This window comes from Notechis scutatus, chromosome 4, assembly GCF_049901735.1.
Source record: "Notechis scutatus isolate UNSWTSFEM ecotype Mainland chromosome 4, rNotScu1.2, whole genome shotgun sequence".
NCBI lineage: Eukaryota > Metazoa > Chordata > Lepidosauria > Squamata > Elapidae > Notechis > Notechis scutatus.
The window spans coordinates 60116578-60129801 of record NC_142012.1 but is presented as its reverse complement, the minus strand read 5'-3'; the positions used below and the strand labels follow the sequence as shown (position 1 = coordinate 60129801).

At 38.1% G+C, this 13224-nt stretch overlaps 1 protein-coding gene across 2 annotated transcripts in view; it reads right to left on the bottom strand.

Moving 5' to 3' along the window:
- The window catches only part of CHIC2 (cysteine rich hydrophobic domain 2), a 33213-nt gene extending 20199 nt beyond the window's left edge, over positions 1–13014 (bottom strand). The window contains exon 1 of one of the 2 annotated variants that reach the window (XM_087963511.1): positions 12669–13014. In XM_087963511.1, the coding sequence (XP_087819637.1) occupies positions 12669–12787 (119 nt within the window). In that variant the 5' untranslated portion in view covers positions 12788–13014. The remainder of the gene's footprint in view (positions 1–12668) is intronic. The other variant, XM_026683905.2, reaches the window with a different exon arrangement.
- Positions 13015–13224: the final 210 nt, after the last annotated feature.

The following is a 13224-nucleotide window of genomic DNA, read 5'->3' as shown; positions in this document are numbered from 1 at the left end:
TGAAAAGCAATATGCAGATTATTATTAAAGAACTGCACTGATTTCTCTGACAAGAAGTTTTGTTGAAGACCTTATAGGGCTTTGTACACAGTACAAAGAGCTGAAGATGGAAAAAGATATGAACAGTCAGGTTTCAGAATAAGTACCCAGAGGTACGCATAACTTAGCAGGCACAACCATGACCTTCAGAAAGATGTTCTAGCTATTGTGGTCACTCCTTCATAAAATCATCCATATAGATCACTTGCTTTCACTGTCACTTAGGGTATGAAAGAAGAGCAGCCAAGAGCACACGAGTTCAGAAAGCCAAGCTGAATGGCAGAGCCCTGTGGCATCCTTCAGAAAGAAATTATAATTATGCTTTGCTGCTAGTTTTCCAGGCTCTTGCAAACACCTGTCTATCTCCCATTTCTCTTGCTTTTTTAAAGATTAATTCGGTCTGAATGAATTCAAGGAAACAGGGCGGGGGGAGAGAAAAGTCAAATGAACTGCATTCTTTGAAACATTTGACCAAGATCTACTTCAGAAATAATTTGTGTTTGAGAGCGAGAACGAATGAGGCATGTGAATGAGAGAAATGAACTTCTCAGGATCTTATTACTGCCACTCCATCCATTGTCCCCTCACAAATTGTTCTAACCCCACCTACTTTTTCCCACTGCAGCCAACAATAGAGTTTGACTGAAGAGAATTATCCTCAAGTAAAATGAAATTGTTTGCATGAATTCCCATTCATTAATTTCATAGTTACTTTACTTTCACAAAGCGTTTAGGAGCTGTATACTAACAAGAGATTTTAATTTATCTGCTTTTATCCCAACTTTATTATTTTTATAAATAACTCAAGGCAAATATACTTAATGTTCCATCTTATTTTCCTCCCAACAACTCTTGTGAGGTGGATCGAGCTGAGAGAGACTGAGCCAAAGTCACCCATCTGGCTTTCATACCTAAGGGACTAGAACTCAGTCTCCCAGTTTCTAGCCTGGTGCCTTAACCACTAGACCAAATTGGCTAGGAAGGCTACATTATTTGCACACCAATATTTCACTCATTCAGAAAATGTATATTGTAATTTACCGCAAGAAATCTTATTTCAATCATTCTATAAAATATATGCTCGTATACATAATTCCTGTAATTCCTGTTCATGTAATTCCTGTTCATTTTAATGTTCATTAATGCTCTCATAATGTTCTCATATTTGGGCTTTTATTGTATTGTAAGCCACCCAGATTCGCTTTGGACGATGGGATGGGTGGCAAACAAACAAACAGTTCTTTTCACAAAACAAAGCAATATCCCTAAGCCTATCAAATATATTAGCTATTACAAATTCTAAGGACAGATGATGGGACACAGTGAAGTGATAGTCAATTAAGATTGATTCTTGTCTTCATACGACACTGGATGCTATGAACAATGTTTACATTATTACAAAGTTCACTCAATTTGAGCAGATTAGTAAATCACTGAATCCAATATTCCTATACGCCAAAGCTAACAAGCATTAGATGATCATGTTTAAAGTTTCTTTTTTCTCACTTATTAGGGGCACATCATGTTGCATTTCTATATAGTACATTAAGCTTTCAAGTAACTTATTATCAAAGGGAAAGATTGAGAACTCTATTACCGTCCACTGAGTTAACGATCACTCTAAATTGTGCCATGTTGTTTTTGGTTTGTGCTGAATAACAGTACAGCCTTAGTTCCTAGATCACAAGCACTGTTAACTCCATGTTACAAGTGGGCAATGTTATTGTTCTGCTTATGTGTCATGTTTTATGGCAAAAAAAAAAATTCTAAAAAGCAATTGCATCTAAAAGAAGGCTGCATATGCTTTAATGAACTTAGTATGACCTACTTCTCAGTAAGCACCTATACAATTGTACATCATCTTAATCATATTTATCCCATTCACATCTTCATTCAAGGTCTGCCATGATTTATTCAACTGCAACTTGGCCTAACGTATCAACAGTGCAACAACTTTCCAATCTATGAATCTAGTCTATAAAGGGATTTCTCCCCCCCCCCCCCAATTCTTTTTTTTTTCCCTTAAGAAACAAGAATGACTCCTAGGAGGAAGAAAATTTCAGAAAACTATCCAGGATTCCACTCTAGCTATATACATACAAACATACACACACACACACACACGCACACACACACACACACGCAGTCATAAGATCCTAGATCAGTCCCCAAAATAAAGCAAAATATACACCACACCCAGCTTTACTGTTCCTAAACAGTAACCTAATTTCTTAATTTTCAACCAAATATCTGGATTTTGAAGCTCCTTTTTAATAAGGTTTTCAGCCTGCTATGGAGGGAATCTCCAAAGGGGTAAAGACAAAAGAGGTTGTGATAATCCAAACTGAACAGATATTTGAATTTTATTTAACCAAAGCAGAATAAATGGAATGGTGACTTTTTTTTTTGGTAGACCTATCATATAGCTTGCTGGCTCATCAGTTTTCATTCAGCAATTATTTCAAGGTGTTTTTTCTCCCCAGTTACCAATTGTCTTTCATTCTGCTACACCGATCTCGCTTCATCAATCTAGCAAGATATTACTAAATGTCATTTCTATGTTATTGGATGATTAGCTATCCCACCCATTTTTTCAGCCTTTTTTATTATCTGCAAATGTGATAAGCATTACATTCGCCTGTATGTTTACTGTACTTCTAATAAGTACTTCTAATACTTATGTCATTCATTAACCTATTAAAGAGTATAAGGCATAGGACTGGTCACTGAGGCACACTAATAGATGATGATGTAGTAGATTAGATCCTTTTTCCCATAACTTTAGCAATTGGGGCGGGGGGAATGATATGAAAGCAGGGATATTCGACTGTGGACCAAATGATAGATGAAGTTTTAACATAATAGCACCTAATAGCAATATTTATTTTGTGGTTGTTTTTATTGCTTGAATGCTTTTTAAATTGTTTTGTTTTGCAATTTTTGAATTACAAATTTTATAATTTTAACCAGTGTCACTTGGTTAATTTGAGTGGCTATAGAAATGAAATGAAATAAATTTAAAATTATATTTCTTAACAACATTGCTTGGATTAGCAGCATTTTTAGAGTCTGAAGATACCGAAGATACTAGAATTTATTAAATCCTTTAAAACTAGAAAACTTACTGTTCGTTCTTACAGATATTTGTTATTAAAAAATCTATTTGATTTATACAAGTTAAACGATGAGTGGAATAAAGTATTAGATATTGTCCCTAGAAAATGGCAGAGTGTCTTAACTTCCAAAGCCAGGAGCATCAAATTATGACAATAAAAATAATATTTAGAATTCTATTTACCGTATATACTCGAGTATAAGCCGAGTTTTTCAGCCCATTTTTGTGCTGAAAAAATCCCCTCGGCTTATACTCGAGTCAGATTCCCTCTGAAAAAAAATGGTGTGGAGTCGCTGCCGCCGGAGCGCCCCAGTCCCGCCGCCTCGGAAGGGAAAGGCAAAGCGCTTTTGCCTTTCCCTTCCCGGCTGGGCTGTTGGAGTCGCCGCCGCCTGCCTTTCCCTTTCCGAGGCGGCGGGACTGGGGCCAGCCGGGAAGGGAAAGGCAGGCAGCAGCGACTCCCAACAGCCCCAGCCGGGAAGGGAAAGGCAGGCGGCGGCGACTCCCAACAGCCCCAGCCGGGAAGGGAAAGGCAGGCGGCGGCGACTCCCAACAGCCCCAGCCGGGAAGGGAAAGGCAAAAAAGCGCTTTGCCTTTCCCTTCCCCGAGGCGACGTGAGATAGTGAGATCGTTTCCCAAATTAATTATTTTTATTTTTGAAATTTACCAGTAGCTGCTGCATTTCCCACCCTCGGCTTATACTCGAGTCAATAAGTTTCCCCAGTTTTTTTGTGTAAAATTAGGTGCCTCGGCTTATATTCGGGTCGACTTATACTCGAGTATATACGGTACATTTGTATAGAAAAAGACTGTCAAAAACAACACTTTATTGGAGATGTAATAAGGATAATGCTTTTTTAAAATCACGTATTTCTACAATGTTTTATACTTATCAAGTTTGGGGAGAAAGTAGTAGATAATATAAATATCATTACATGACAAAAGTTAAATTTTTTAGAAGATCATATAGTATTCATTTGAACCATATACCTAATAGATGTAATTTGACAGTATTAAATGGACAACATAAATAGATTTTCCATGTCCTTACTGTAGCTAAAAGACTAATGGTGCAGCATTGGAAAGTATTCATTCAATGGATTGAAGACCTAATTGCATTTGCCACTTAGAAGCAGATTGCCCACAGAATTTGTAAAGACAAGTATAATGAAACATTTGTACCAAATCTGTACCGAACAGTTAAAATGATCGTTGTATAAATGTATTTGAAATGTATATGTACTTGAATATTTGCATTAGATATAGAATTATAATTGTTTACTGTTGTGACATATACTGTTTTTTCTTTTGCTGTATTTCTTTTATTTTTTGTTCAAACCACTTTTTATGCATTTTTTCCTCTTTTCTTTGACAATTTGTCTCTCCATTATGTGTTTTCTTCTTTTTTCTTTTATTAATTAAAAAACAATAAGCATAAATTTAAAATTTTTATTTTGAAGTAAATTATCAGAAGTAATTCTGATAGTTACCGTATAATTTTAACTTGCATACAGTGCTATACACATAACATATGTAGTTATACTTCTTACACTTCTACATTTCTTTTAACTGTTCAGCATTATCTGTTAACAAACTCATATTCTGCAAAAGGATCTCTACTGAGAGAGGGAAAAGCCCTTCTCTTGCCATAGATGTTAAAGTAACATCAGACAGCTAGAAAAATGTAATATGGCCAAATTCTACTATTGTACTTGCTTGCTGCACTTATTTCACACACATTTGAGCTTCGCAAAACTGGCTTGTAGACTAAACAGCATGGGTCACAGGCACAAAATATGAAACATTCCATAGCTGTCTGTCTGTCTGTCTGTCTGTCTGTCTGTGTGTGTGTGTGTAAACTTTTGCCAAGTGAAAACAAAGCCTCCATTTTCATGAGGTGGACTGCAGTCCTCCAAAGTTATGGCAATTTGCAATCTTTTTATATGTTGCAAGATACGTATGTATATTTACTTCCAATAAGCCTTTATGGTTACCTTTCCAGAATCTGCTGAAATGGTTCAGCAACAATTTATATTGCAAGTAGAGGATACAAGGACTAAGCCTAACAGGAGACACTGTGAATTTGAGTAAGTCCTTGCTCTTAGAAAATGACAGCAGCACTACGGTGCAGAATGCTAAGCAATCGAAGGGGTCAAGCAGACTCCGTGATAAAAACCTTGCAGCTGCTAATCCACGAGACTGCAATAAGGGAAACTGTGCCACCGTCTACCAGTCTTACGGAGCAGCCAGCTTCTCTCCAGCAACAGTCTCCTGGCAGCCGCCACGTCATAAAGCTTTACCAAGGGAGGATAGGAAAGCAGGAGACCTGACTGCACTGTGATGGCCAGAGCTAGGCCGTTTCAACTGATGGCTACAAGAAATTGGTAACTAAAAACATTGCCGCCTTCTCCTCCTTCTCGGTGCCTTTTAAAGTTTGCACCAATCATCTTGGTTGTAAAGTTGAGGGAAAAGATGTCATCTTTATAGGTGATTCTGGAGAAACTTTTTCAATTGAAAGTTATTAAAGAAATAAACAAGCCCCAAAGGATATCCCAACAGTTTATAAGGAACTGTTTAAATTATAAATGACTTTTAAAAGCTATTCTAAGGACAAATCACCCTGAAGACAAACGTTATATTTTATATCAACAGCAACTTACAGAAAAAATACACTGTTTACAGTTTATCCCTATTCTCAGCCAACACTGAAACTCAACTCTAGGGATCACCTGGTTCTGATAATCTTATAATTCCCTCACCCACTAAACCCAATTATCATGATTCATTATAGAGCATTAGTAATAGAAACTCTTATATGAAAAATGGTATGTGTTATCTATTCTTAAGAAAATAGAAGTAGGCCTTCAATTTAAAAACTATTTTTCAGATCTTCACTATTTTCCCCCTATGTCAACTTCAAAGAATCAAGACACATATTTGTCAGAGAAAAAATAAGGAAATATATACACAATTAGTGTTGAACAGAACAGAACAAATGTATAACATGGATACAATACAAAACCTTTATATTGTTTATATTCACTTCTCTTTATATTTCCTTTTTGTGGCAAGCTTTATAATTCCTTTCGATCAAACATTCAGAAGATAACCATGATATAGAACAATATAAGAGAATCTCTGTGGTATATATTTGCATTCCATGGAGATTTAAGGATAGTGTCATACAAACAAAACAGTTGTGCTCAAAGACAATAAAGCAGCAATAAGGTAATAAAAGAAAGAGATTATTAGGTCAAATGTAGTAAATACAACTTTAAAAAATATCTTCTTTTGCAATAGACTTTGCAAATAATTATCAGGGTAGATAAAAAGAGTTGGTATTCTACTAATAGATATTTAGGATATTTAAGCATTTCCACCCCTAGAAAATTGAACAATTACTGGACTACAAAATACTTACAATCAAGGACTTTATTCAGCTCAAAATATTCAGCCCAACAAATAGTACATCCAAAATGATAAAAACTGTCCCCTTCAAAAGTGAAAGAACAGGGCTTCAAACCGATAATAATGATTATTAGCCATCTAGTGAGATGGGCAACATATAAGTTGAATAAATGCATAAATAAATTCTAACTTATAAATATTTGGTTGAACAGCCTGAACCAGACAATTATTGCTAAAGAATATCATCAAGAACTAGTAGTCTATTCTTCCCATTTTTCACAAGATACCAAGTGTATCCAAGATCTGAATAATTTCTGGATCAAGAAAAGATGCTCTGGCTAATAAACCAAACTTTTTGTAGAAACTGAATCAGGGAACAGTATTTCAGACTTTTTAAATTGGGGTAGCATTCCCTTTGAAAACACACTTGTAATCAGTTAATTTCTTGTAACTAAATTTCAGGTATTAACCTTAGGAAGGTAGGTCAAATGTATTCTTCATAAGGATGACACAGCTAAGTAACATGAACCTCAATTATCTCAAGGTCAGACTTCTATCATGAACACTTTTTTGGCTTGTAGTGTTTTTGTTGCAAAACACTGCAACAAAAATTCCTATGACCAACATGACACTTGGAAGGCTTAACTTTAAATGTGTTTCTATTTGTAATTCTGGTCAGTGGCCGTAATAAAAAAAAAAAAAAATTCACTTGGAAAATCTGTCTTCCTGTCTGCTCTCATTTCTTGCCTTTGAAATCAATAGAAAAAAAGTTGCTGGAATGCAGGCGAGGCTTCCTGGCCAGTTGCATCTAAGTAATTTACTTTTAACATTAAACTTCAAGATTTTTTTTTTAATTTCAGTGAGCATTCCAGCAAACATTTTATTATTCCTGGGTAATTCTTGATTCATTATTTTTAAAAAATGATTTCCCCATTTTCACTATTAGCGTCCTTGTACATTTTGAAAAACTGAAATTATGTAGTTCACATTCTCTTTGCCCACTACCTTGTCAGCCCAGTTAATGTCCAGTTTGAAGTTAGCGGCAGATTAACTTAATTTTGGAATGTATTACTCACATTTTTATTATTGTTTTCAGAACTGAAGTCTCACATAAAATATCATATTGTATATGAATCATGTATTTTTCTATACTTTTAATAAATAATCTAGATAAGGATATACATTACTAGTCACTGAATATATACCCAGCAAAACAGAAAATCATGTTAAGGTAATCCCTCAAACTCACTTCCACAAATATTTTACACAATGCAACAGATAAATGGGCTGCTTACAATATTTTACTATGCTCCTAGATATTATGAAGAGCATGTTTAGTTGCAAAATATTGTATTTTATTTGTAATAGCTGTCAAATATTGGAAATACGATTTAAACCAATAATTTAAATGTCATTTTCCAGAATAATTTCAAACAATCCACACTAAATCTATAATTTTGCACTATTTCTTACACTAATATCCTGAAAGTGTTTCAGCTTAAAGATCATGAGAAACAGTATTAATAAAGCTACAAGAAATGAGCCCAAGTTAAAAGAAAAAAACAGAGCAACTTATACATTATATTCCATATAATAAGGGCAATCATGAACTAACCAAGCATGTCCTATTTACAAACTATATATTAAAGGGAATTCTTCATGCCTTAGAAAAAAGGTCAAACTTGTTATTACATGAGTGGGTCAGGGCCGTGATTAACACAAGCATTACGTTTTTGGATTTAGCTATGGTATTGCTGTTCCTATATATTCCAAGCATTCACCTGACATGTCATCATTATGTTGTTTGAATGCTTTATATTCTGCCTTAGTCATAATTAGCTGAATTTCCTTACTGACCCAGACAATGTAGTTTCTTGTTTGTTTGTTTTTTCTTTTCTTTATATCCTGCTTTTATTATTTTTACAAACAAGTCCAGGCAATGAACAATCATAGTAGTGTATAATCTGATATTTCCTTGCCCTGAACTAAACAATCAGGCAAATCATACGGTCACTCTTAAGGTTTTGCACACAGTGTACAATTTGAATGCAAGTGTATATGGGTATATGTAGAATATACTCTGAATTTTAAACAAAATGACTCAAATCCTGTTTAAGTAAAGTTTCCTTCAAGACAAATTCAACATGGGACAGATACAGCAATACAGAAGTATTGCCTCCTTTCACATTTTTAAAAACTTTTTAATCTACAACTCTGGGATTTGTAATGGTCTCTACTCAAATACTAGCCCAGTCTGACCCTATACTGAGCTTTTTCAGTAGCAGACCAGGTAAGTTAGATCCTGTAACCTACCACGTAAGTCTTCACTAGCTACATGAAATAATATTTTTGTATACAATAGCAAAATTGTAGTCTACGCCAACATAGCACTTATCTGCAATTTCTTAAACCAAGCACTTTTTCCCCCAGGATTTCAAGATAGCACATAGCAAAGGATCTTCTGCCTTCAGGTTGTGATACAATATTTAATATACTACTGAAAAGTACAGTTAGTATTTGACATGATGGTAATGAAGCCAGTCAAGACACCTATGAGACTGACATGATTCTACATTATTTTTGCAAACCCGTTGTCTATAATGGGCTTTTTTTTGCCGAAAACTAGAAGTAAATGTCAGTTTCCAGCAAAAAAACACCATAAATCGTAAGCACATGACCGCAGGGAACATGGTCACAAATGTGGACCGGTTGCCGAGTTCTCCAAATGTGGTCACATTACTGTGGGGAGAGGGAGAGCACTGGAACTTCAAATCCAGGTTGTAAGTATCTTTTGAGGGAGGTCTGTTGTAACTTTGAATGGTTGTTAAGTGACTAGTTTTAAGTCGAGGATTACCTATACTCCAAAACAGAGTCTCCTACAAGAAACATGAAAAATGTAAGTCCTATGCAAACTAACAATTCTCTAGCATTTGTGCATCAAATGCACTTGAATAAATTGCAAATTGAATACGGAGCAAATACAATATTTGGTATTTTGATTTAATCTGATTTACCTGCTCTAAAACCAGGAGAGGAAAAGCGTAGGAGAGGAACAGATAAAGATTCAGCAATTTCTAATTGCAGTATTTTATTTTAGATTTCAGTAATTCAAAAGAAGAGATGGAGAAAAAAGAGCAAACATGAAGTTTGAGGGGAAAAAATCTGAAACTTAATATAAGAAGTTAAAGTTTTTTATTCCCAATAATACTTTTCTCTGATTTCCCCCATTAAAGTTTGGGCAAGACAAGACTATTATACTTTGAAGACCTGCCTTCCTTCAAACTTGGGTCTACAATGCAATCTTGCATCACATTTTTCCATCTCCATTCCTCTTCTTCTACAGTATTGTAAAAAAAAAAATCAAATATGCCTTAGACTTCCCATCAATAGAATAAAATTCTTTATTGGCCAAGTGCAATCAGACACAAGGAATTTGTCTCCGGTGCATAAGCTATACTGTACATATAAATAGTAATAGGTCATAGGTCATAGTTACAATAATTAATCATAAGTTACAAATAACTGATAAATCATAAGAAAGCAATAGAAGATGGCGGGAAAGATGAGAAATGAGACAGTGCTGTGGGAATTAAGTGTTCAGCAGAGTGATGGCATGGGGGGAAACTATCTTTATGTTAATCAATACCAGAAGAAAGACTATGAAAACTATTAAGTATTTTCCCTGCTCTCACGAGAGACCTGTTTTTCAAAAACGACTCCACCACACACCCACTACGGCATCTCTGTTTTACCAGATCTTACAAAACACCAGATACAGGTAATCCTCGACTTACAACTATTCATTTCGTGACCGTTCAAAGTTACCACAGCCCTGAAAAAAGTGACTTATGATCATTTTTCACACTTATGACCGCTGCAGCATCCCCATGGTCATGTGATTTACATTCAGATGCTTGACAACTGACTCATATTTATGATGACTGAAGTGTCCCGGGGTCACACGATACCTTTTTGCATCCTTCTGACAAGCAAAGTCATTGGGGAAGCCAGATTCACTTAAAAACCGCGTTAACTAACTTAACTGCAGTGATTCACTGAACAAACGTAGAAAGATAACTGTCTTTTTTTTTTCCTTTGGGCACACTGGTACCCATTGAAAATGAAATTCTGTCACCTGGTCTCAAAAGTGTACACATATATAACACACTGTAGAAACACTATATACATACATATGTATCTATTTACACCCTAATGCCATGATGGCAAACCTATGGCACATCTGTCAGAAGTGCCATGCAGAGCCATTTCTGCCGGCACACTAGCCGTCGTCCCAGATTAGATGCACTGCGTAAGTGCACGTGCCTCCCGCCAGCCAGCTGATTGTTGGTGTATCTGCCGCCCATGCGTGGAGCGCAGGGCGCGCGCACGAAGGGCATGTGGATGTGCAGAGGCACGCAGTGCATGCAGGGGGGTTTGCATGCGCATGTGCAGAGGCACGCAGCACAGGAAATAGTGCAAGTATGCACAGAGGTGCACAGCACAGAGATCAGGCACGCATGTGCAGGGGGGGCGCGTACAGTGCATTATGGGTACCAGGCACGCAAGGATGAAAAGGTTAGCCATCACTGCCCTAACGTATAAAGGAAAGTTGTTACATGGGGCAAACTTCCTTTAACCGATTTCTCACTTAGCAACAGAAACTTTGGGCTCCCCTGAGGTCATAAGTCAAGGACTACCTGGTACTGACCTAGCGCTAACAACTACGTAAAAGATTATAAAAGGTGTCTCTCATTCCACCAAGGCTTCGGGTAGGTTTTTATTCGGAGCCTGAAGACCAAACCACGAGTTATAGGGTCTCCGGCTTGAGCAGGTTGGACTAGAAGACCTCCCAGGTCCCTTCCAATTGTTATTCTGTATTCTATTCTGTAAGAGTTCAGGTCTCCACTTTAACCCCCTCTAACGTACAGGCAGTCCTCAACTTACAACAATCTGCTTCAAAGTTTGCAACGGTCCTGGAAAAAAGGGCCTTTACGACCATTTTTCACACTTTACGACCACTGCAGCATTCCCAGGGCCACGTGATTTATATTTTTTAAAATAATGCTTTATTGAGGTTTTTTCCATTTATACATAATACCAATAGTTATTAAACAGCGCTGTGACATTATATATACATTTATGTGTCCTATCAAAACTTACAATACATAATACTTTCATACCCTCTTACTTATCATATACATTATATTCTGTGTCTGCTTTCCCTTTTAATGCCATAGTTAATTTATCCATTTCCACACACTCTAACATTTTTTTTAAAATTATTAAACCTTCAGGTGGTATGGATTTTTCCTTCCAGTACTGAGCATATGAAATTCTTGCTGCTGTTAGTATATGTAATATAAGATATTTTGTCTTTCTGTTATAGTTTTCTTTTTAAAAAACTTATAATTCCAGGACAAAATCAACTAACTTTAACAACTGCAGTGATCAGTTTAACAAAGATAACATCCCCTTTCTTGTCATTTTTTAAAAATCCTTCTGGCACCCACTGAAAAGGGATATTCTGTCCCCTTGCCGTCAAAAGTACAACACACCCGTAGACGCACTACATACATACAACATGTATGTTCCTGGACCCTAACATATAAAGAAAAGTCGTAAAATAGGGCAAACAAACCTCTCTTCACCAAAGGTCTCCTTTAGCAGCCTAAATACACTCAGGGCTTCTCTTCCCCCCCCCCTCCCCACACCGGTCGTAAGTCGAGGACTACCTGTATGAGGGATAAAACAGCCCAAGAATGGCTCCGCGGTTTTTTCGTTAAAAAGCGGCGGAAGGGAGAGGGGGGGGGGGGGGACACCGCTTAGTAAAACTTTTTAGGGGAATTCCGAACTGCAGTTTTTCTCCGGGGCTTTTTGTAACGGAAAAAAGAGCGATTTTTAGCGGCGGTCCTTGGCTGCGGATAGGCTTGTATGGAAAGGAGAGGCCGGTTTCCTCTCAAACCGGATTAAAAGGAAGCCGCCTTAAAGGTCGGGTGGGGACGAGGGAGGAGGAGGAGGAGCAGCAGCAGCAGCCCCGGAAAAGGCTGCCCGGCCGGCCTTCTAATGCCCGCCGCCCCTCTTCGCCCTCTTCTCCGCGGCCCTTGCTTACACGGTCACATGGCCCGAGCCCCGCACCACCACCGGGTCAGGCGAGTGCTTCAGCAGCTGCTCCTCCAAGGCCCGCTCCTCGTCTTCCTCTTCCTCGTAAATCTCGTCGAAGTCCGCCATGACCGAGGCCGGGCCACGGTGACTCTCCCGAGGAGGGAGAGAGAGACTCAAGAGCCCGGGAAGCGAAGCGAGGGGAGACGGTCAGCCCAAGCGGCTCCAGCCGCCGCCGCTGCCGCCCGGGCCCGCCCCTCAAAAACCGACTCGCTGAAATGTTTCTCCTCAGAACCGCCGGGAAGGAAGCGCCCGTCGAGCTCCCCCGGAAGGGGCGGGACAGGAACGGTCACAATCACAACATCCGGTCGTCGGGGGGGCCTCGGCAGCCACTGGCTGGAGGAGCTGCGAAAAGTCAACGCCCCGCCTCTCTTCCCGGCCTGCGGGCGCGCGCGAGAGCTCCTGCACGCATGCGCTGGCTGTCGCGTCCGTTGGGCTCGAATGTCTCTATTAGAGTTCTCGGTCATCCTGGTTGTCCCAGAGGGGCGCTTTTTTTTTTTTTTTAA